At 39.8% G+C, this 22,694-nt stretch overlaps 2 protein-coding genes across 9 annotated transcripts in view; one reads left to right on the top strand and one right to left on the bottom strand.

Moving 5' to 3' along the window:
• Nucleotides 1-22,694, bottom strand: part of Fas3 (Fasciclin 3) — a 73,340-nt gene that overhangs the window by 19,481 nt on the left and 31,165 nt on the right. The window lies entirely within an intron of this gene.
• Nucleotides 14,933-17,914, top strand: Acp36DE (Accessory gland protein 36DE). 2 transcript variants are annotated; one of them, NM_001299111.2, is made up of 2 exons: nt 14,933-15,148; nt 15,208-17,914. In NM_001299111.2, exons 1-2 carry the CDS (start codon nt 14,939-14,941, stop codon nt 17,734-17,736), a joined length of 2,739 nt encoding a protein of 912 aa, NP_001286040.1. In that variant the 5' UTR covers nt 14,933-14,938; the 3' UTR covers nt 17,737-17,914. The 2 variants fall into 2 exon arrangements, with proteins under 2 accessions (NP_001286040.1, NP_523594.1); NM_078870.4 differs by having other exon boundaries at nt 15,208-17,836.

Here is a 22,694-nt window from a genome sequence, read left to right as displayed (position 1 = left end):
CATGGCCGGGAAACGTCTGCAGAGGTGGGAGTTTAAGTTGTCCGAGTTGCTGGCTAATTATGCAAACCCAGCGCAAGCCAAAGATTTATTATGATGGAATAACTTTTTAATTCAGGAGGGTCGGTGGGGGGATGGATGGGCACACAGGATGTACCAGGTAGCTCTCTAATTAAAAGCTTTGCCGTTTTAATAAATTGTATGATTTTGTTTGACATGGCTCAAGGCCATTTACCAACTGCATACGTATGCCTTTCCTGTTTTAGTTGAACGGCCGAGTGATAACTACCAGGGGAATAAAGTTTATTTTTTTAACACCGCCTGCGAGGCAGTGTTTTTAATTAATGACGTTGATGCTTCCCCCTTTCGCAGCCCATTGAATACCAATAAAAGTGCATTAAATTGCAATTATGCTGTTGCTTTTGCTGACAGCACCGGCGAGTATTGAACATTGGGCATTCAACAGCCTGATAAATGGCTGTGAGTAATTCGTCAGCCGGCTTACAGTGCGTATGCGTGTTGTTTGCACTTACAAAACCCTTTCGCTTGCTTCCTTTTCTGTTTACCACTTTTTTTTTTAATTAAAGCAAAGTCAACTTGCAGCTTTCTGGGGGAGTGGCAACCACAAAGTGCAAAAGTGCATTAAAAATGCATTTTAATATTGGCTGCATGAGTTGTTCATGCGGTTATTATGCTATCTTTGAATGTGTAAATATTGCTGCACATTCGACGCCCAGTTGAATGCAGTTCTTTAAAACGCATCGAACAAGATGGGAAAAAAACTTGTCAATATTGAATACATTCCGCTTTTTTAATATCTGAGGAAAATGAATAATTTGAATATATTTTAAGGATTAAGCCAGCGGTTTAGTAAGTTAAAATCTATTTTAATCGAAGCATCAGAAAATACTGAATTTTTGATCTGACAAAAAGTTAAGGTTCCGGCAGTTTTACAATTTTCCTATTACCTAAACTTGCCCCAGATTCTCCCATTTAATATTCATCTCGACTGTGCAGACATTTAGAAGATAATTAATTGCAGGACATTTGTTGATGTTCGCTCTGCCAAAAACTTGTTGTCATGTCTTCCAGCCCGTTTCCGTTTCCGATTCCCAGAACTGACTGCAGATTTCCATTGCCAGCACGGCGAACACGTTTGCAATGGGAAAATGAAAAGTTGCTGGCAGTTGTGAAGTAAACCGAATTACATATTTCAACCGAATACAAGGGGATTGCTGGGAATTCATACCTGGCAGAACCCGCAGATTCCCGGACCCGAAGGTGCTCCATAGTCCTGCTCATTTACGTTGATTTCGAGCGGAAAACGTTTGTCGCCAAATTTCATTTCAGCTCGCTTCAATTCGATTCGATTGACATTAATTAATGATTGTTTCGAGTCGCCTTCGCTTACAGCTAGAGCATTGATTTACGTTGTCATCGATTCCCCTGGTCGCCTTATTATTATGCTGGCACAGCAACAATTCTCTGACCGCCGACCAGCAGAATGGCTCGAAGTCCCCCTCCATCCCATCTCAATTGACGACGAGAGTTGCCAGGACGGGTGTTAATGATGATGAGCTATCCCTGTCGATGTAGGCACTCAAAAAAAAAAAAATGTACACCATTTTCGAAACACTTGGGTATTGGATTAATGGCGGAAGAGGGTTCTGAAATCCTCACATACTATTCCTGCACTTCTTCAAGTTAAAGAATATTTCAGAAATGTGATCTCTCATCTATTGTTAAATTTGCATAATTTTTCTAAGTGCACACGGTTTCTGTTCCATCCTTGCAAATCTCAACTCTGGTGCGGCTTCGTGCCAAGTTTCAGTAATTATTGCCCAAACCAGTTTGGACTTTGCAACCACCAGACTGGGGAGCAATATTTAATTATGGTTTCTGCTCGGACTTGAGGTCGAGGCTATGGAAACGCTTCCGATTCGGGTTTTTGTGGCTTGTCCTTTCGATTGAGAGCGGGTGTCTGCCAGTTTATCAATCAAATGGCAATTTGGTGATTAGCATTTAACCGTAGCTACTTCCATTTGCCAAAACATCAGACAATTGAAAAGTCAGCACTTGCAATTCGACTAAAAGCCTGCGAACTATTAATCTACTAATAGCGAGGGACCTACGATGCCATTAAAAATGGAAAGCAGGTCAGCCGTGATTTTTCTACTGAGTTTATCGCTTCGATTAGCTAATCGTATCGGATCGGAAACAAACAATGTGCTAGTATATTGTTTGCATATTTCATGACCTTTGACAACAATCAACTACGAGTGGAAAATCCCCGAAAGGGAAATCCAAACCTCGATGTGGGGAATGGGAGAAAGCTTTCAGCTATCACCGAGCAAATCCTTGTGGATTTTCCAGGACTTTACTGACTTGCATTTCTATGCAGGACAGGACTCTTCTCAAAAGGGAAATGGAGCCGTAATAAATGTCAGTTCTTCTTGGGGAATACCCCAACTTTACTACGGTTGAGGTGAGGGTAAGTCTTGTCAGATAATGCGATACCTTATTCAAGAGCGAATGCAAAAGACTCCGCAATAACCAAGGAGAAAAATGTTATAATATTTTGAACAGTTAAAGTGTATGCAGATTTTGAATTTTAAATGTTAGGGCGACACTTGCAATGCTAATAAAATAGTTTTTGTGTAAAAAGTCGTTGTGCAACTTCGTTTCTTTTTTCTATTCCAATGGCATTGGAATACATTCATTTATTAAAGTATGACATCCCTTTCTTATTAATAACAAAACTCAGCTTTCCCACCTTTGTTACTTCATTGAAAAGCGTGGCGAATTTGCATAATTTTATATTACACTCTACACAAAAAACTGGAGTTTTCATTAAACAATTGCAGCGCATGGCATTTGATTTTTAAATGAAGACAGCCAGCTGCGCACACAAGTGTTCAGGGGTGTGTCGATGCCATTTTAAGAGGGTTCACGGATAGGGGACTTAAATGGCCAGTGGCAGGGGGTAGTTCACCCTAATTATGTCAGAGTGTGTAAAGTCAGGCGGCAGAAATTCGAGCGCTCCGAATTATGTCATCAGGGAAAAGCGGAAAACGAACAAAACAAAAAAGGATGGGAAATCCATTCTCTCAGCCTTTTGTGATTAGCTTGGTCATTTGGAAATTGAGACGTCAAGAGGGCCTCAGGGCTTCTTGCCCGGATTAGATCGAAGTTTTTGGGCTACTTACGGGTTGGATTTAACAGCCACAACAATGGCAGGGAAAAAGTTTTTCTCTTCTCTGTTACCTGGGGCCAAATAGCAGGAAAAGTGTCAGCTGCTGTGGCGCACAAAAAAAAAAAAAAAAAAAAAAAACGAAGAGAAAAATGCAAACAGGTGCTGTCTGCATCCAACTTGAAACAATCTGCCTTTCTTGCCCACTTTGCGCTGTGAAAATTGCATTTTAGCTAATGTTTGTCAGAGCCAGCATTGTGCTCTGTTTCAGCTTCAGTTACATTTCCACAATGACAGTTAATGACTTTAAATGGTTAAATGGCAGTAGCACAAAGTAGCACAAAATTTGAACATTTGCGCGTCGTCCTCTTTTGTCATTTGTTTGAAAATTTGAAAATTTGATTAAAGGCTTCGGCTGAACAGTAGGCCTCATTAGAATAATCCCACAATAGATGGAAAATTAACTCAAGTGTTAATGAGATTAGTTACATAAATACGTATTATTGTGCATTTGGCTTACTACTCAATTTTAGGAATATTTGTGTGAAAGTTTATTGTGCTCAAAGTATGTACAAGATGCTTATGATGCATGACTGAGCGATTAATTATGAAACTAAAATTAATTAGTAACAAGGAGTTTTATGACACATAAGAGGGGAAAATACTTCAGTTTGAGATTTTTAGATCCATATAAACTAAACTAACTAAACTAAACTCAACTAACTAAATCTATCGATTGGACGAAATTATGGCGAATACCATACATTGCAAAAAATTGAAAATATTTCAAATATTTATATTAGGCCTGTGGAAATATAGGCCCATTCCTCCACCTTTTACCTCTCCATGGGCAGCGATAAGCCCTCGAGTGACCTTTAAGTGACCTCATCAGGCAGAACCACCCCGCCAATTGAGCTGTCAATTATCGCCTCGAACAACCCAATTTCGATTCATTGAATAGTGAATACGAAAAATAACAATAATAGCAGTCAAGCTGAGTTTGCTAATCCCAACTAACGAGAGGATCGGAGGGTCGAAAATCCCACTTGGAAACTAGCCGAAAATGAGGATTATACTAGAATCTGCTACCTGAATCTGAAAACTGGCCGAAAAAACCATCGCATCCGATTCGAGATCATTGTCTGGGGCTTTTCGGTAGATCAGGAGCTCCCATGAATGAAATGCGAAGAGCACCACAATGGGACATATGTAACTGCCATTTTTGGAAAGCATTGTGCAATACGCATGATAAATGTCCGATTTTGGGAGTGCGAGGAATAATTCCGGCTAATGGCCATTGTTGTATGCAAGCTACTGTTCGTACTTGTATTTGTCTTTTTTGAAATGCGGATTTAGAATGTGCCATGAGTCCCTCCTTCCGCTTCCTGTTCCATATAACCATATAAAGTCCTCACTCTCTCTCTCGTGTGCTTGATTTATTATTAAATCCGTACATGGTTATTAGTTTTTCTTTTCCTTTCGGCAGAGGTAATAATTTTCCAAATTCTCTATATGAATTTTTGTATGCACCCCTGTGGTCCTTTTTAGAATAGGAAATAAAAAGGAACCCCCGGTTCTCAACGCTATTTCGGCGCTAAATGTGATTTATATACATTTGATTGTATATATTTGTTACTGCCTCCTGGCTACCCTTAACATCCTTCCTATTCCTGCTGATTTTCCCCCTTTCGGGTGTTTTGCGCTAATGAATTCAAATGTGTGCGTAATTGAGTTATTAAAATTTCAGTGAACAGGCTATGGGACCCTTTTGGCTGGTATTTCGAAAAAAATACATATGCGCACACGCATTTAGGGAATTTCAATTTGGAAATACTTTAGAGGCGCTGATGTGAGGATGTGAGATTTGCAATAGCAAAAGTTATATTTCTTATTTATAAACGAATCAAATGTAATTAATTTTTTTCGCCGGTGTTAAGTAAAGCATAGAAGGGGAGAGATTAATAAAAATAATGATAAGAATGCTTGTGATACTTTCGTGCATATTTTCGAGTAGTATGTCCGTTTTGGTCTGCTAAATAATATTTCTCTGGTTGTAAATGTGCCGCAGAACAAATTAACTATTCAATTTGGAAACTGTTTAAAAATCTCCGCAAACTACAGTTCTCCGTGTCGAAATAAGTACAATTTCATTGCAATCAAATTATGAAGAATTGCATTTAAATTGCAATTTGGTCGGCTTCCAACCCATTGTCGCAACAATCATTCGTCTTTTTACCTCTCCTGCCCCATTGAGTATTTTGCAGCCAATAATTCCTCTTAAATACGGTAGCTTAAATTATTTATCAACTGATGAGCTCTACGGGGAAAAAGTATACCCATGGTGCACAAAAACCAAACCGAACTAGCCGAAAGTGAAAAATGTTTCGTTAGCTCCACAAATATGTGAAAATGACTTTTCATTTTTTTCGCTGCCCACATTTCCGCGTTTGAGTGTATTTGGGGTAAATGGCTGGAGTTTTTCTTTTATGGCTTCTGTTGTTGTGCATCAATTGGCGCCACAAATTTTGCACTGTTTTTTCCCCTGGCTTTTCACTTTTTCTTTTTTCGCCAGTTTTATGGGCCTTTTAAAGAGCACCATGGGAATTATCGGGGGTTCGAGATCCAGTCAGATTATTCAGTGTGTGAACGTGGGCAGGCAAACAAATATTAACCTCTTTTTATGCACACACGCACAACATGTATTATTTAGCCCCATTCCACAAGATCTGCAAATATTATATTTGGGAATTGAGCGGGGTTAAATCTATATAATAATTTGGCGTGCTCTTGATTTTCACGGCACTTCTAATTCTCAAGTGCGGAATAAAAAGGGGTTGCCGCCGGCGTAAAGTAAAACCCATAATTTGGCTTAATAGTTTTTGCAATTACCCAAAAGGGTTCCGGAAAATAACCCTCACCGGGTTTTGCCGGAAGTGCCGCTGGAGAGGCGTAGAGTTGGAGTAGCTAAACAGGATGAGGAAGTCGGCAGTGGAAACAGCCTGTTTATGCGTGAAATTCGTCTGGCGTCAGGACATTTGTCAAACAAAGTCTACAAAGGGGGTAACTTGGGAAGGGCCTCTGTCAATTATGAATTTATTATGGAATGCGTTTGCTTCTGACTACGTTTTCTAGGTAATTACAAAGAGGAGTGCAATCTTTTGCATTTGACAAAATTCAGCTGTCAGCCCACAGCTGGCAAAATAAATGATTGAACGGTTCCCGAAATGAGATTATTTGTAGTAGATCAGGTAAAGAGAACTTATTTCAAGGAATATAAAATGTTCAGATTTATTTAATAACCAAGAATGTTTTAAATTTCGCCACTATTTATATTGACCTTGTTTGCAGCCCTCAAGTAAAAATCAGTAAGAATCAGGGACACCAAAGGGACCAAAGTCTATCTATAATCACATTTGCTATTGAAAAAACTTTCGTTATAGGCTTTCATAGAGTTACCAATTCCAGTTAGGCAACCATCTCTAACCAACATTTTTTTCCTTCACAACTACCTTTTAGTCACACATTTTTTTTTGCCAGCTAACACTACTATTCTGTTCTAGTCACACTCATTTTTAGTGAGCGTTTATCTTGTTCATTGATTTTCTTTCCACATGGAACACCCTTGAAACGGGGGGCTTACTCCGGTTTATTGTAAACTGTTTCAAGAGGGCCTCCAATGCCTCGATTTCCCCTCTGTTTTTCTTACCCCTTCCACACTTCAATTTATGTAGATTTAAAGTGGCAAATTGTATTTGCATTTTAACTTTTCTGTTTGAAGGAGCACAGACCACAAGAGGGCCTTTGTGGATGTGTATTTGTGTGTTTGAGGTCACGATGGCTTCAAAGGGTTAAGATGGGGCACTTACTGATTGCCTATTAATTGAGCAAATACATTATGGTTGCCCCTCTCCGACATATATATATATGATTGGACCTTTGAAGGGTTTTTTTTTTTATTGTTTGATTTGCATTATTGTGCTGAAGAATCTGGCTTGAGGTTTAATTGAAATATGATATTACCTGTAAAGAAACAAAAGAAATAACGAAATTAGTTATGCTTCATACCAAGGAAAATTTATATTAAACTGATATAGAATAAAGGAAAAAGCAGCCAAAAAACGAGGCTAGACTTCGGCATAAGATAGAAAGATACATTCCAAACTTCACGTAGCCACATATGTGCACAAAAACACACCGATGGGTCATACATCTCTGCTTATTACTCTAATTACTGTGGGGCCAGAATATTTTCACCCACCTCCCTCCTCCTGCCGACGAAAACTTTTGCGGCTTAGGGAGATATAGAGATACAGCTACCATATCTGCACGCTTTTTTCGGGTTTGTTTTGGGTTAATGGCTTTCAGGGGAATCGCGTGCAGTAATACAATTTCATGGAGTTACGGCAACAGAGAAAAGGAGATCTCTTGGCTGGTGCATAAATAGTCTCGTAAATAGTCGAAAAAAATATTCTATGCTTTTAATTTTATTTTATTGCAAAAGAAACTAAATAAAATAACGGCAATGTGCGACAGTTTTTGGGGCTTTTTGCTGTACGTATGCAAAGCTAACGCCATTGCGGAATTTTTATTGCCCTTCCGTCGCCATGCCGAGCACACCTTATATACACAAAGCTTTAAAGTGCCTTCATGAAATATTTCATATGCAAAAAGACACAAAAAATTAAAAAAAAAGAAACCAAAAATGTATCTGAAACAACGGAGGAGCTGGAAAATGGGAATGCCAACAATGCCACAAGCCGTGGCCCAAATGGGGCGCCACAGTCAACTTTTGCTGCCTGTATTTCGGGTTGATTTTCATTACAAATTACGTTTTTTACAGTAGAGGCCACCGACTGCGAAAACCAAGACCCCTAAATTGTTCCCGAAATATGAGAGCATTTTTCACGTATTTATTTTGCACATTCAAATTAATGAAGTCGCAGTTGGGCGAACATTATTCACCTGTCCTCACGACCTTTGCTAAATTTCTCTCACTTTTCTCGCTCACAGGTGAGTCTTTCAATTTGTGGCGTTCAGAACATTCAAATCTATTCGGATAGTTTGATTGCCAACCAAAGCGAATGGAATTTTAGATAGCTGTTAACAGGATGTGCACCGGGGGGTTAAGCGGGTGCAAGCGGGTGCAAGTGGGTTAAAGCCTGAGGTGGCATTGGGTGGCATTTGTTTTCGATTGAGTTGCTCAGCACGAGCAATTGATTGATAAATTTAAATGGGCTCTTAACCACACAAAGATTGCCCAACAATTTTTTACGCTCTGAGTGACATACTTTGCCTGTTAAAAAGGTGGTGCATCTGCTATTCCTTAAGGTATGTCGTATCTTTTAAACTTCAATATAACTATATATTTGCCACAAAATGATTGTGTACTTAAGAGCAAAAATCGTTTGTACCAGACTATCATCGATTTATTAGCAATTCGTTATCCTAAGCTTACTACAGGCTTATGCTATTCTAACCCACATCAATGCCATTTTGAGCCACCCACCCCATAAAAGCCACCATTTTTGAAATCCACAAAGTAAAGCTAGATTTTTTTTGCCTCTGATTCACCTTTTTGCGGAAAATTGTGTGGTGCAACCAATAAATTTCCATTTTGTGTTTGTGTGTCGGGGCGCGTCGAATAAATCAAAAATGGTCGCCGCCCCGCCGTGTGAGAGAAATGTGTGACCTATGACCTCAATGCAAATGGAACGCAAAAATATGCCAAGCATTTATCCGAAACAAGCTGTACCGTGAACAATTTTAGAGATATGTATATTTGATCCCCCTTTTTTGAGAACGACTATCTCAACCCTTGGTTGGAAAAATTAATTTTTGTTGGAGGTTTTTCCACCATTTCCCTTTTTTTCTTCGTTAAGGTGCGGACATGGCAAGCTTCTAACCCCGGGGTTGCTGTTCACCTCAAGCTGATGTTTACTGTGCTGCCATTTTTGCCATCCGCACGATGTCGCTATGGGTTTATTAAATTTCGCTAGCTCTAATGAAATTTTCGCTTACCAAATTGCGCTTACTTTTACCGTTGAGGGCCACAGAAACCTGTGATGGCCATTGGGTTTCCTGCGGCTTTTCGGGGTGAGCAATCTGCCGCTATATACGCCATATCCTCATCAAATCATCAACATCATCATCGCAAAAAGCAAACATCATCATACCAAGAGATGCCAATACCTACAGTTTCCATTGGCTGCAATTCACAAAAAGGTTTCCCAACATTTTAAGGGGTGATTTTGCACCCTTACACATGTATCTAAGCCAAATGTTGCAGCGACAACAATGTTTCGCAACAATGGTGCAATAGTTACAACTGAGGAAAATTTATCCACCAATATACTGCTTTCGGTCAAGCATTATAATTTTAATAACATATCGATTTCTTTACAATGTTAAATATTCCATTGGGCTTGGCTACTTTGAATAAAAAAACTTCAGTTTTAAAATGAACCTTTACAAAATGCATACCCTGAGAAATAATTAACAAGGAAAAGCATGCAAAAATGATCTAAGAAAATACATCAAAAGTTCCTGCACTTCACCCCATAAATCTAAAATTTTTTGGCTGAGACAACTTTAGTAATTATTTAAGTAATTTTGCTCCCCAAGACCCTATGCGAAAACAGGTGATGAAAACGTCCTTAAGTGGTGGGAATTTTACTGAAACAGGAGGTCCGAAAGGCGCTGTCACAGGTGTTGGAAAACTTTTCTAGTTGGCCTCTTGCTTAATTTAATTAGAGACGCAAAACTTTAAAATTCTCCGTCACCCCAAAATTGGCCGCACGTGTGTGTGTGTGCATGTTGCACATGCAGCATTTACCTGGGATCCCGCCCTTCCCTCTGCTCCAATGTATGTCACTCAACTGAAATTAGTTTACATGTTGTTGCTGTCTTGGCATTTTCATGGCAATACATTTTTACAAGTTTCTTCGTCTAAGTGAATTAAGGTGCCAACAACGTAGGCCAAATTGTCTTACAAAACAACTTGCGGCACCGACTAAGTTATGTTCGCATCTATGTGTCCCATTTATTTATTATGAAACTGCCAACAAATTTGTTAGTTACCTTATAATCTATCTGATGATTTTATAACCCAAAATAAGTTTACAGTTTTGTGCGACTACATTTTACTACTAGTAGTAGTTGCCGGTAGTTGCCGACAAAGACCCTGAGTAATTATCAATCATTCAGGGAAATGACTCCTCTCCTTATTAAGTTATCTAATGGATAATCAAAATGTCAACAAACACACACCAACAGTTATTAAAATTGAATTTTCAATTGTCTACGTTTAATGGAAACTCATTTGTAAGAACAACACGTGCATATCTTTCTTAACACAAAACCAGACCAAACTCATTTTCCTTGAGGCCATCATGTGCCCCAACCACATTTAAAGTTCAGACAATTTATGCTTTGATTTAATTAAATCGCAAATTTAAATTCACATGGTACATTTGGCGAATGTTGATTACATTTTTGGGGGCTCTCTATAAGTCATAAAGGCTTGTAGTTGTGTGTATGCAAATTTTATGGCCAACATGTGTGACGAAAGTTTTGTGTGTGAGCATTTTGCATTTGAATTAGGCTTATAAACCAGTAAACTAATTTCATTTACTTTTGCCCACAATTTGCTTTATAATTGTCAATTTCTGTTATTGTCAGAAAACTTTGTGTTTGTGTTGATATTTGTCAAAATTTGTTTCGACTATTTCGGCCAATGCAAATATATGCAAAAGGTTTTGTGTTTAATAATTTAAGGATTTTAAATAAGCTTTTCAGATTTGGATTTGCGGCTAAAATGTCATTTACAAACTTTAGTTAGCTATAGGCCCCACAATTTTTTAATTTATTTAACCGACATGCGTTTCATTAAGCACAAGCCAAAATTTGTCTCAATTGAATTGAGCATGTGTTAAATCAAAAACCAATTACGAAAAGCTTTTCAATATCAAAAAAGAAAAAAAAAAGTGTAAGTGAACAATGAAAAGAATTATTTCGCCTTTGCTCGGTACTGTCGTGTAATTTTCACAAGCAGTACACATTTTTTAAATTTATTTTTCGGTACTCAATGGCGATTGCATTTAATAAAATATTTTCCACGCTATTCGAGGCCTTGTAGTCCTCGTGTCATTCATGGCTTTTCCCCCGGTAGTGGAAAGCCCTTTTCCCGCCTCCTTTTGTTGAGCGAAAATTTATTGATACGAGTGCGTTGTGTGTGCAATTCATTTTGGTAGTGAAAATGTTAAGCGTCGTTGAATGCAATTGAAATGAGGAGTCGGAGGGTCCAGAATCGCAAATGAAAAGCGCATTTTCTACTCGTTTGCATTGCGAGTGGGTCCTTGCATGGCCAAGAGCGAAGTTAACATTATTTTTACCCAGTAATTCTTAAATAACAAGGCCGTGGAACAACTTTAAGCCGCTTTTCAAGTTGGCTGTGCGTGCGCGCGTACCCAAAATATAAAAAAAAAATACAAAAAAAAATTGAATCGCATCGAGCGGGAATTTGCATATTTGCAAAGGAGCATTGAACTCGTGTCAGAGTCGCTGGATCGGGTGGGTGGTTGGTTTTTGCTTTTTGCCTTTTGCTTTTTTAGTTTCTGTACTTTCAGTAGTTCCAGTAGTTTCTCCCGGTTGTGCCCGCCATGTAATCGTCATCGCTGTCGTTTTGGGTGGAGCGAACACGTCTCAAATGACGCCTCCACCCGTTTTGTTTGGCCAACTGATGGACAAGTGTCATGAAGACCGAGAATGAGGGATCGGCCATCGTCATCGAGCCACCGTCCTACACATGAATTACATTTCCTCAGTTTTTTTTTTTTAGGTGCGTCGTCGTGGCTCTAAATTTGATTAATTCAAGAGGCATTCGCCCGGGGCGTTTACACAAGTAAAGTGCGACTTTGGAAATTGGTTTGAATTCTAACGCTACCATATTTTGTTAAATTCCACAAAAATAATTCGGAAACAAGATAGGAATATTAAGGAATGTTATGAACGGAGACCAATCTTAAAGTAACTTGAACCCATTCACTTTTTATAAAAGTTTAAAGCGTAACGATATTTTAAACCGAATGAATTGATTGAAGTTTTCCGAAATGCAAAAGTTTGCAAATGCTTGAAGCGCCATGGCGGCAAATTTGTCTGCTTAGAGGGGGAAATTGGTGAAAAATTCTCCCGGCTAATGAAAACCTCAAGCTGTGCGCTCGGACCGTCGAAAATCAGACATTGGCGCAACGGGAGATGAATTGATTTTAAATCAATATTGACAGATGACACTGGCAACAGCAATAGCAACAGCAAAAGCAGCAGCAACATCAGTTGAGACGGAAAATGGCTGCATTGGTGGGGGGCAAAACTCCTAAGGGGCGACGCGTGTAACTGTGTGCAATGCTGCAACATGTTAACAGCCTGCTATTCAAGTGGAAGCAGCGTCAGGAAAAACTCAGCTGCTGGCTCAGCTGGATACCGGCGATTAGAGAGGGGCGGAGACCCCGGACATACACTGTCAACACGACTGTTCAGCACGGACAACTCATGTGTATATACGTAGATACATTCGGAATGAGCAGATTTATAGGAATTATAAGCGAGATATACGCTCTAATGGCAATATACAATATATAATCTGAGGTGGCATCGATAGTTCGCCAGAAGGTAATTGCTTGTGTGCGACTTCAAATCTGAGCACCTTTTCGGATTCTGTTAAACGGAATTAGCTGCTAGATGGATTCAGATGGATTTGAATTTGAATAGACTGTGACAACAAGCACCAAATGAGCTAATTTTATTTTGCAGTCAGCATAAGTCCCGACAATATTATATACTGGTACTTGTTTTTTTTGAGTATGCTTAATTTGATCAATCAGATTCTCAATTGCAAAACAAATTGATTAAACCTTTGAATGCTCATCTGTGCGATTATAATTGGAAATTAGTGATAACCGTCTCTTGTCAGTAATTTCATTAGGTCATTTCAATGCAGAAGCCCAGCAGTAGGCCAACTCCCTTTACTTTGGCATCAAACCATTCATTCGAGACACCCCCGGGCGATAACTAACCGCAGATTGCACTCATTTTCCGAGCAGCACTGACAACAATCGGCAACGCACAAGGCCCGCATAACAACTCAAACCATAAGCACATACCTTATGCCTGTCTTTCTTCAGAAAGGACACACATAGGAATAGGAGTCAAATGCAGTGGGTCTGCCCAAAAGGAACTGTCAACAATTGCACGTTAATAAATGTCAGACAATGTGACAGTCTCTCGACTGCCTTAATTGAATGACTCTGGCACAATTATCTAGATCTAGCTGAAACTAACTCCCTGTTATTATCCCTCCCTGTCAACAGAGTTTGCTATTTGATGGGCTCTTAGATAGGGGCTGCTGATTAGCAGCTGGTTGTGAGTTAACTCCATTGTATAGGTTCTTTTCCTCAATTAAATAAAACTATGTCAAGGTTGGCAGACGTAAAAGAAACAAAATCCGCAATAAGTGTGAGAATTGCAAAATGTTGCGGCTGCCCAGAGAGCTTTCCCACTTTAAATAAACTTTGCTGAAAACTGTTGCATAATTTCAATTGCCACCTGCCGAGCTTCAAGCAGAAGGCAGTCGTCTGGTTTTCCCTCGAATGTTTTGCTTTTCTTTTGCCATGAGAGAGTAACTCAGCAATTGTATCTGCCAGATAAGTTGAAGATGAAGGAAAAGTACAGAGACTTCTGCTATTTGCACTTTTTCTTTCTCACTATCGGGTTTCTCATTTCTCGTTGGTCTCTTTTGGGAAACGCCTCCTTCCTGACCAGACTTTTGTAATGAAGCGTTGAAGTTGCTGTTGACGCTGGTGTTGCAGCTGCTGTTGTTGCACGTTACTGCAGCCGAGGTTGTTGCTTGTTGCTTCCGTGCGGCTTGACTTGGCTGCAGATTGCCCCTTGGGCTCGCTGTCAGTGGGGAATGCCATCGCATAATCACAATAGACGAACGCCCCGCAGGCAATCTCTTTAGGAGTCTGGCAAAAAAACCGACTTTTGTCATCATCAAATAGTTTTTCCCCTCCCCACGCAGGCAAACTCAAAACAATCAGGCTGAAAACTTTGCTTTTCTCACATTACACAAGCAGTTTCGGAAAATTTATATTGAGTCAGCCGTTTGAAGAGACTGCGTTTCAGTTTCAGCCTGCACTTGTATATTTCACGTTTTTTCGTTCATCCCTTTTATTAATCAATATATGTTTTTCCATACAGTTTACCCATTTATGTTGCACAGCGTTGTAAAGTTGTTGCATCGTTCAATGCCTTCAATTTAATTAAGTTTATTTTTTAAACAAGTTGTGGCCCATTTTACATTTTATTTATTTTCTACTTTTTTTAAGGTGCACTACGGCTGTTATGGTTAATGGTCTTGGGGGTGTTGTAAATGGGAATTAAGTTACTCGAAACTTTATCAATTTTGTTGAAAATGAACTGATATGTAAATGAATTCATATTTGACCGTTCCTTCAACAAGCAATTTATTTTTAAAATATTAAAATGTTCTGCAAATAATTTTTTTTTTTCCTTTTCAGAACATTTTTATGGCCAAGGTTTCTAGATCTATAACCTTTTGTGATGTAAAAGCATAATAATGTGCTTATCTTCGGTAGGAGAACCCATTTAAACCATGGCATATTTTATTTCACGGTGTTATGGCCTCATGCCCTATATAAGACACATTTTCGACTTGATCTCGAACTTGGTCCAAAGATGTGGACTTTGACGTGCCAACAGTTTATTGCCCTAATTCTCCTCGGCACTTTGGTGCCCAGTGAGTCTTTTTTGTGCAAGCATTGCTTCAGGAAAAATCTTGAAAAAGTTCACGAATCGTTTAGGGACATTCTTAGTCCTCCGATATTTGGAGTAAACCCACAGCCATTGATTGAAGTGCAGCAACCGAAAGTGACCCCAAAGCCCGAGGTAATTAGACAATCTGCACCCATCTTGAGTCCATAAACTAAGTGTATTAATATTTGCAGTCTTCACAAGTGATTCACGTACATCAACCACAAGTGATACTTAAGCCTATCTACTATCCAAAAGTCGATACTATTTCTACGAAAAATCAGATAGGAATACATGGGCCGTACAGTCAGTATCCATCCCTCCTGCCGTCAGCCAATTTACTTGGAATTCCAAATCAACAACTAATTAATGCACAAGACGTGCTCTCAGACAAAGATCAGAAACAGACGCAAGTTCAGAACAATAACTTACATATTCGATTCGGTGTGTCAGCACTAAGAGAAGGAAGAAATAATCCTAGTTTGGAAACGATTTCTCGGGATAAAGTAGATAAAATATCACCTGCATTGCAGTTGCAACTGTTGAGATATGCAGATTCTCAGTCGCAATCCCAGACGCAGTCACAATCTGCCTCACAATCTGAATCAAATGCATCTTCACAATTCCAGGCACAGGAGCAAAGCAATCGACTGTTGGAAAACCCACCTGTTTCAGAATCTCAGTCACAATCAGAGTCACAGTCACAGTCCGAGTCACAGAAGCAGTCACAGTCGCAGTCACAGCGACAGCAACAGATACAGACGCAATTGCAAATACTGCGACAGTTGCAACAAAAGTCAAATGAGCAATCTGCCGCACAATCTGCTTCTCAGATTCAATCGCAGAGGCAATCGGATTCTCAATCCAACTTACAATTACAAGAACAATCACAATCGCAGTCAGAGCAAGGTAAGCCAATCCAGTCACAAATTCAAATTCTTCAAGGGCTGCAGCAAAAAGAGTTAGATGACAAATCTGCATCACAGTCGCAGTCCGAATCCAAGACACGGCAAGAGCAACAAAAACAGTTGAATTTGCAACAACTTGAGGAGCTATCGTCTTCACTATCACAGTCACGGCTAGGGCTGGGACAGCAAATCCAGTCACAGCTACAAAAGAATCAGTTGGATAAGCAATTTGCTTCACAGTTTCAGTCACAATCCAAGTCACAGCTGGAGCAACAAATGCAATTGCAATTACAAAGCCTTCGGCAACTGCAGCAGAAGCAATTAGATGAGCAATCTGCTTCACAGTCGCAGCCACAGTCACAGGTAGCGCAACAGATCCAGTCACATTTGCAACTTCTTCGATTACTGCAATCCAGATTGAAGACGCAGTCGGCATTGAAATCAGATTTAGAACAACAAATCCTTTTGCAACTAAAGAAACTTACAGAAGTGCAACAGAAACAGTTGGCTGAGCAACCCACCTTACGACCCAGTTCAAAATCACAGTCGCCTGGGCAGCTAGAGCAGCAAATTCTGTTACAGCTGCAAAATCTTCTACAGTTTCAGCAGAATCAGCTAAAATCAGATACACAAACCCAAAGCCAGTTGCAAGAGTCAAAATCTAACTCACTGTCACAGTCACAGTCACAATCGCAGGAGCAGTTACAGTTGCAGCGGGATCAGAATCTTCGGCAATTGGAACAAATAAAGTTGGAAATGCAAAATATTCGAGAGCTGCTGCAGAAGGGCAAGTCTGAGCTACAAACCCAATCGGACTCTCAGCGACGTATACATGAGCTATACCAAAATATTCTGCAGCTAAATAAGGAGAAGTTGAGCTACCAATTGAAACAGTTAAAACTAAAAGAATTGGAAGACCAAAAGAAGTCGCAGGCAGAAATATCAAAGGGAAGTAACCCATCCAATCTATTTATTATCGGACAATTGCCTTCCGAAGGAAAGCCAGCTCCTGGAAATCAAGGTCCTTCAATTGAGCCTAAGCTGGTCCCCCAACCCGGTTCACTGGACAAATTGCCATCAGGCGGAGGGCTAATTGGCAAGCCAGCTTCAACAGGACTGTATATTTTATCGCCGGATTTCAATGATTTGTCGGATTACCGAGATCAGTTTCGTCTACAGCAAGAATTAAAAAAGCATCAAAATATATTGAGCCTTTTGCAGCGTAGACAAAATGATATTAAAAAACAACAAAACGCACAGCTGTTGCTAGGACAACAACAGAAGGAACAACAAGCTCAGGAATCAATCAATAAACAACAGTCCTCATCTGCTGGCTCTAGTTCTCAGACCAAGTTACAGCAAGATATACAAAGTACTGGAGCTCAAGGCTCACAGCAGGGTCTTCAAGCTGGATCCACTGGCCTGCAGACTAGTTCCCTACAAGGCACAGAAAGTTCTGCATCTCAAAGCGCCGCTCTTCAGCGATTGAAGGAGCAGGAACAACTGCGAATTCAGACGGAAAATGATCAGAAAACCTCTTCTTCAAGCTCGCACAGTAACTCACAAAACTCGCAGAGTTCGTCATCACAGTCATCGCAGGCATCACAGTCTGAAGCACAACGACAGGAGGCTGGCAATCGAAATACCTTGCTACTAGATCAATCGAGCTCCAAGACTCAGTCGGAGTCGAAGTCCGAGTCGTCGTCTCAATCATCGTCACATTCATCGTCGCAGTCAACGTCGAACTCATCTTCAAACGTTCAATCGAAACTACAAGGAGAAAGCCAAGCGCTGCTAAACAATTTGTCAGGTTAAGTAGTTAACCTTATACTTCTCACAGTACTGACATGGGCGAAGAGCAGCCTTATTCAGATGTTAATCAAAAAGAGGAAATAAAATAATTGTTCTTTCATTTAAAAACACGAAACTTCTTTATGCGCTTTTTGTTTTAATAGATATATGCAGGAACTTTTTTTTCATATATGTATTTATGAAAAAGCTTAAAATACAAATTTACTCTTTAATATTTTTGCAAATTTTTGACAACTTAAAGTGTTAAGAAGATATAGACACTTGGAATTAGTTACCTAATCAAAAACATCGCAAGGATACAAACCCTAATTACATGGTTTTCTGTGCAATAATTTGATTAACTTGTAGCCTAATCCTAGCCCTCTCCACCGGCTTACAACCCTCACAGATTAACTTGCAATTTCATCCCTTAGCGAAAGGCAGCTGTCGAGTCTTGTTAACTCGCAAACGCCGATCAAATGTTGATTTAGCCACGGTTTTCTCACTCGAGCGTTGAAAATGCCGGGAATAGGCGGCATAGGCATATCTAGCTAATTTAACAACAGGCAAAAAGGGCAAAAAGGCTATATCCAGCTTAAAGGGCTGATAAAGTATCATCCTGTCGGGAGAGTGCGGGCAAAAATTAACATATGTCTCGGGCTGGGACACGCGATTCCGGGACGGGGAGCGGCAAAAACTGGTTCCCACATTCGCTTCGCTTCGCTTTTGTGAAATGTTTGTGCAAAGTATTTAGTGCAGCAATTGAGACGGAAATAAAAAATAACGAAAGGAAAACACAAGACAGCTTGTGCCTTAATTTTACGCCAGAGTGGGCAGAAATAAATTTCCCTACCCCAACTTTGTAGTGCGCAATGTTCTGGGTCCAGGGCCAATTAAAATTGGGTGCAGAAAGTAATGCGTATTTGATATTGTGATATTGTCTCTTTTAAGCAGTTGTTTTGTATTTTGTATTTTGGGGATTGCGAGTCAATTAAAATTGGTTGACAGTTTTCCCCGGTCGCCGGCGGGGAAATCTCTGGAGCTTTGTGAAAAAAGGGTTTTCTAAATTAAACTTTTCTCTTTCGCTCTTTTTTTGCTCCTTAGATGCTTTTCGTTATTCGTTTTTTTTGGCAAATAAATAAAATGTTGCGAAAGTTTTGCTATTTCAGTTGTGTTGTCAAGGGAGAGTTGCAAAAGGCAGAGGGCGAGGCAAACTGACCGTGGCAAAAGTTTTTCCAGCATTAAGCCGGGCATAATTAAAATTTTCGTACTGTAAGCCCCTGGGCAGATTATAGCCAAGTTTTTCCCGGGCCTGAACTTGCTATTGGCTTTGTTTGCGCCGTTGATTGATGGTAAATAAGTCGGGGGCGTCTGCTCTCCTCAATCCTTTTCGGCAAAATAATTTTGAAATTCAATTGAAGGCGGGCAGCTTTAAAGATTAAATTGTTGCTAAGTAGAATGGAATCGAACTGGCGACTAATCGAATTTACGAGTCGTCCTTCTTCTCGTACTTTAATTAGCCCATTGTGCGTTTCCTTCGTTTTGTCACAAATTCCTTTTTGTTTCGCTTTTTTAGCTTCGTTTTTACGGCAAATTTCATTTCAATAAAAGTCGCATTAATTTCATTTATTTGCTGTAATTTTTTTCCCATGGCCTTTGCCATTTTTATACCCTCTCTTTCGTGCTGCCCTTTTTGCGCACCTGTCCCACCTGTCTCACCTGATCCAGCTGTCTATCAAATGGAGCGCTCGCTTTGCCCCTCTTTATCACATTGCCGCCTCGTCCATTTCAATTAACACTCAAGGATTATTTTATTATGTCAATCAATTTCCGTAACTAAAAAGTCACCAATAAACGAATGACTGGTCCATCGATTCTCTCGCCCAGAGTTCATTCTCGATTAGTGTTTCATTTCCAGTACTCCACTTCTTTATTATGTATTTTTTTACTAGTCACTTCTTAATTATGGGATCCTGCAGCTGAAGCTGGATTTAATTAAAACTCGAATTTAATCGATCCAACTTTATTGAATGATGCTCAACAGTGCTGGTAAGCTAATAATTTCACTTCATTAGTGTGGCTAGTTACATTAAAGAAAGTTGAGTACAATGCATCTATAGGTATTTTATAAATTTATAATGCTTGAAAGCTTCTGAAAAAATAATAATAAAACTAATCTGGTACCGATAATAATCAAACAATAGCGAACATGTGCACCGGATTTCCCTAAGCTCAAAAGTCAGGAATATTGTTTGCCAGTGAATTTATTAAAATTTAAACCTGATCATTGTTTTACTCATATTTTACCCCAAGAACTATACACAGCAAGATGCCTTAAAAATGCAAAGAACATTTTAAATTCCTGTAAGCCCAAGAAGTTAGTGCCAGTTTAGCCTTCTCCTTTGAGCTTTTTACGCAATAGAAAATCAAAACATTTTCCAGCCCAGAAAACAAATTCAAATCTTTAGACATGAATCATTGAACACACTAAAATAGGAAAGGGAATAGCACTTAACCAATTATAAAATTGTGGGCGGGTCTGTAGGCGTATTTTCCTGTCAATTTGATTGTGCACATGGTTGTATCTGTGTGCGTGTGTGTGTGTTTATGTAACTTGATCTATAGCTATGGGCATATGTTGAACATACAGAGAAAACAAGAACGAAAACAACAACAACACAAACAAAGAAGCATTGTTACGACCAACAATAAAATGACTCAAAAGCCAATTAAAGATAACAGGCGGCAACAAAAACTTTGCCCGCAAAAAAATGCATTAGCATAACCAAACAGAGTTAAGAGGAGAAGAGAATCGCTCGGAAAATGGGGGACAGGGATTTAGTCTAAGACCTGTGACTAACCGCATAACAGCAAATAAATGTTGCATAAAGAACGAAAAACTGCTGACTGCAATCAATCAACGGAGTTAAACGTTTCCGAGAACAACCAAACTCGCTTCTTGAGTGACGAATAAACTGCGAAACTCTGACTCCGACGACTTCGGATCCCAGTCCTCGGGGCCCGGAATCAACCAGGAAGGAAGTACTATGAGCTGCAGGACTTAAAACCTACAAGGCCTACATGACTACCATACTTCGCAAGACACGAAACGGGTTGAGCCAACACTGAGCCAAAGAAATGGGTAATTATCAATAGTTAAATTATACAAGTTTACGTAGAGAATGCAATATAGTGTTCGAGAGATGATGATTCAATGCAAGATTAAAAAATTCAAGTATACCATGTATTAAAATAGTTCTTTCAAAACAACACAAAATTAATTTAATTATTCCTCATTAGCATGAACTTTCTGTATATACATATGTATTATGCTAATGTTATTATATTTTATTACATGTAACGTGCCAGATAGTTAAAGTTTTTTAATGGCTTTTTTATTAGTGTAAGAAGAAGGGCGTGCACATAAGAAGCCAGGAAAAGCATTCGAAATGAAGAGCGTGTATGTGGCCATTGTGAGGAATGGAGTGGAATGAATTGGAGTGGGCCAGAACCGAATCGAGAAGGGCTGCAGAAGAGGGCTGCGGGCTGGGCTGTTGGATTAGGGGCGTGGCTAGGGGGTGCAAATCAGGGAGAGTTGGCTAAAAGAGTGCGGCCTAAGCCGACAAGTCTGACTGCAGGCATTCGAAAGTTGCCGGAATGCAAAGGAGGCAGCTTTGGCATTGAAAGAGCATTTGAATGCGGTCGGTAGCAAAAAAAAAGGGGTATGGGGCGAGCATTGGGAATGGGAAGCAAACAAAGCAGGGCGATGAAGGAGGAAAACAGAAATGCCAAGTGCATGAAAATGAAAGATGAATGGAAAAGAGGGCGAGCAGTAGATATATTTTCAGCTTTAATCGAGCGTGTTGGTGGATGTGGGTGCCCAAAGGCAGCGACGATTGCTTTTGAAGAATTATTGACTCTCGGCCAACACTAGCCATCAGAAGTGCTGTAGAATTCGACCAGCATCGATAAAAAAATTATAAAAAAAATTTCAAAACTCCTGCAGCAGTCTAACAAGAAATTCATGTCTCTCAGACCACAGATAGAAAGATCAGCGGATAAGGAGGGAATGTTTGAATGACAAAGGCAATAGGTAGGCAGCACAAGAAAAAAAAACTATTGTATAGGCCAACTATTGTTAGGAATCTCTTAGAAATCTTTCGACATATGCTGTGCCTCCAGCTGGAGTACTTCATTTGAATTTATGCGGCTTCAGTTATGCAAAGCTGTCCACTTGAAAATCAGGGAAAAAACGGTTGAACACAAGAAAACAGAACCAACGATTCTAGATTTCGAGTAGCTGATTGCAGGCAAAGGCCGGAATGAAAGTAAAGGGTTTCTTAAAGTTTAATTCTTCTTTTTCAAGGAATGGGCACCCTACAAGATGCCCCATAAACAGATCGTTAAACGTTTGGGCAAATTGCTGGCACACGCAAACCGGCACGCCCAAACCGGTTGCGAGTAGGGAGATGCAGATACATCAAGATGACAAGCATGGCGAGGAGAGGCTAATGCTGCAACTTGCAACAGCGACAACGAATGCCTCACAAAACAATGCGCAGACCACTACCCCAACCCATCTCTCTCAACCACGCCCCCTAATGGCTGGGCCATAAAAAGCTCATCAACGTCATCTTCGCATTGTACCCGGCCCCTGGGAAACCCACAAATGTTGCACATTGTGCAACTGCATCAACCACAAGCACCAGAAATTTGATAAAAATTACACAGCAAAAGGTAAAGAAAGAAAAAGTAAAATACAAGCGAAACACAAAACAATTTGAAGAGCCAACGATTATTTAAAGTGAAGCCAGGCAACAAATGATAATGGTAACCACCCAGCAACGTCCAACAAATAGCCGCAAGATACGCTCGGCAAAAGTCATGAAGCCAAAGGAAAATTTAATAATAGTAGCTGCAAACAAGCACACAAATGCCACTTTGTAAATATGCTTTCTATGCGAAAACCTTGAACAATCGCT

This window comes from Drosophila melanogaster, chromosome 2L (assembly GCF_000001215.4).
Source record: "Drosophila melanogaster chromosome 2L".
NCBI lineage: Eukaryota > Metazoa > Arthropoda > Insecta > Diptera > Drosophilidae > Drosophila > Drosophila melanogaster.
Note: the sequence above shows the minus strand (reverse complement) of the source record. Positions and strands in the feature narration are given on the sequence as shown.

Coding starts and splice junctions, on each gene's coding strand:
- Acp36DE (NM_001299111.2), top strand. CDS start 14,939: ATGTGGACTTTGACGTGCCAACAGTTTATTGCCCTAATTCTCCTCGGC. Junction 15,149..15,207: donor AAGTGACCCCAAAGCCCGAG/GTAATTAGACAA, acceptor TAATATTTGCAG/TCTTCACAAGTGATTCACGT.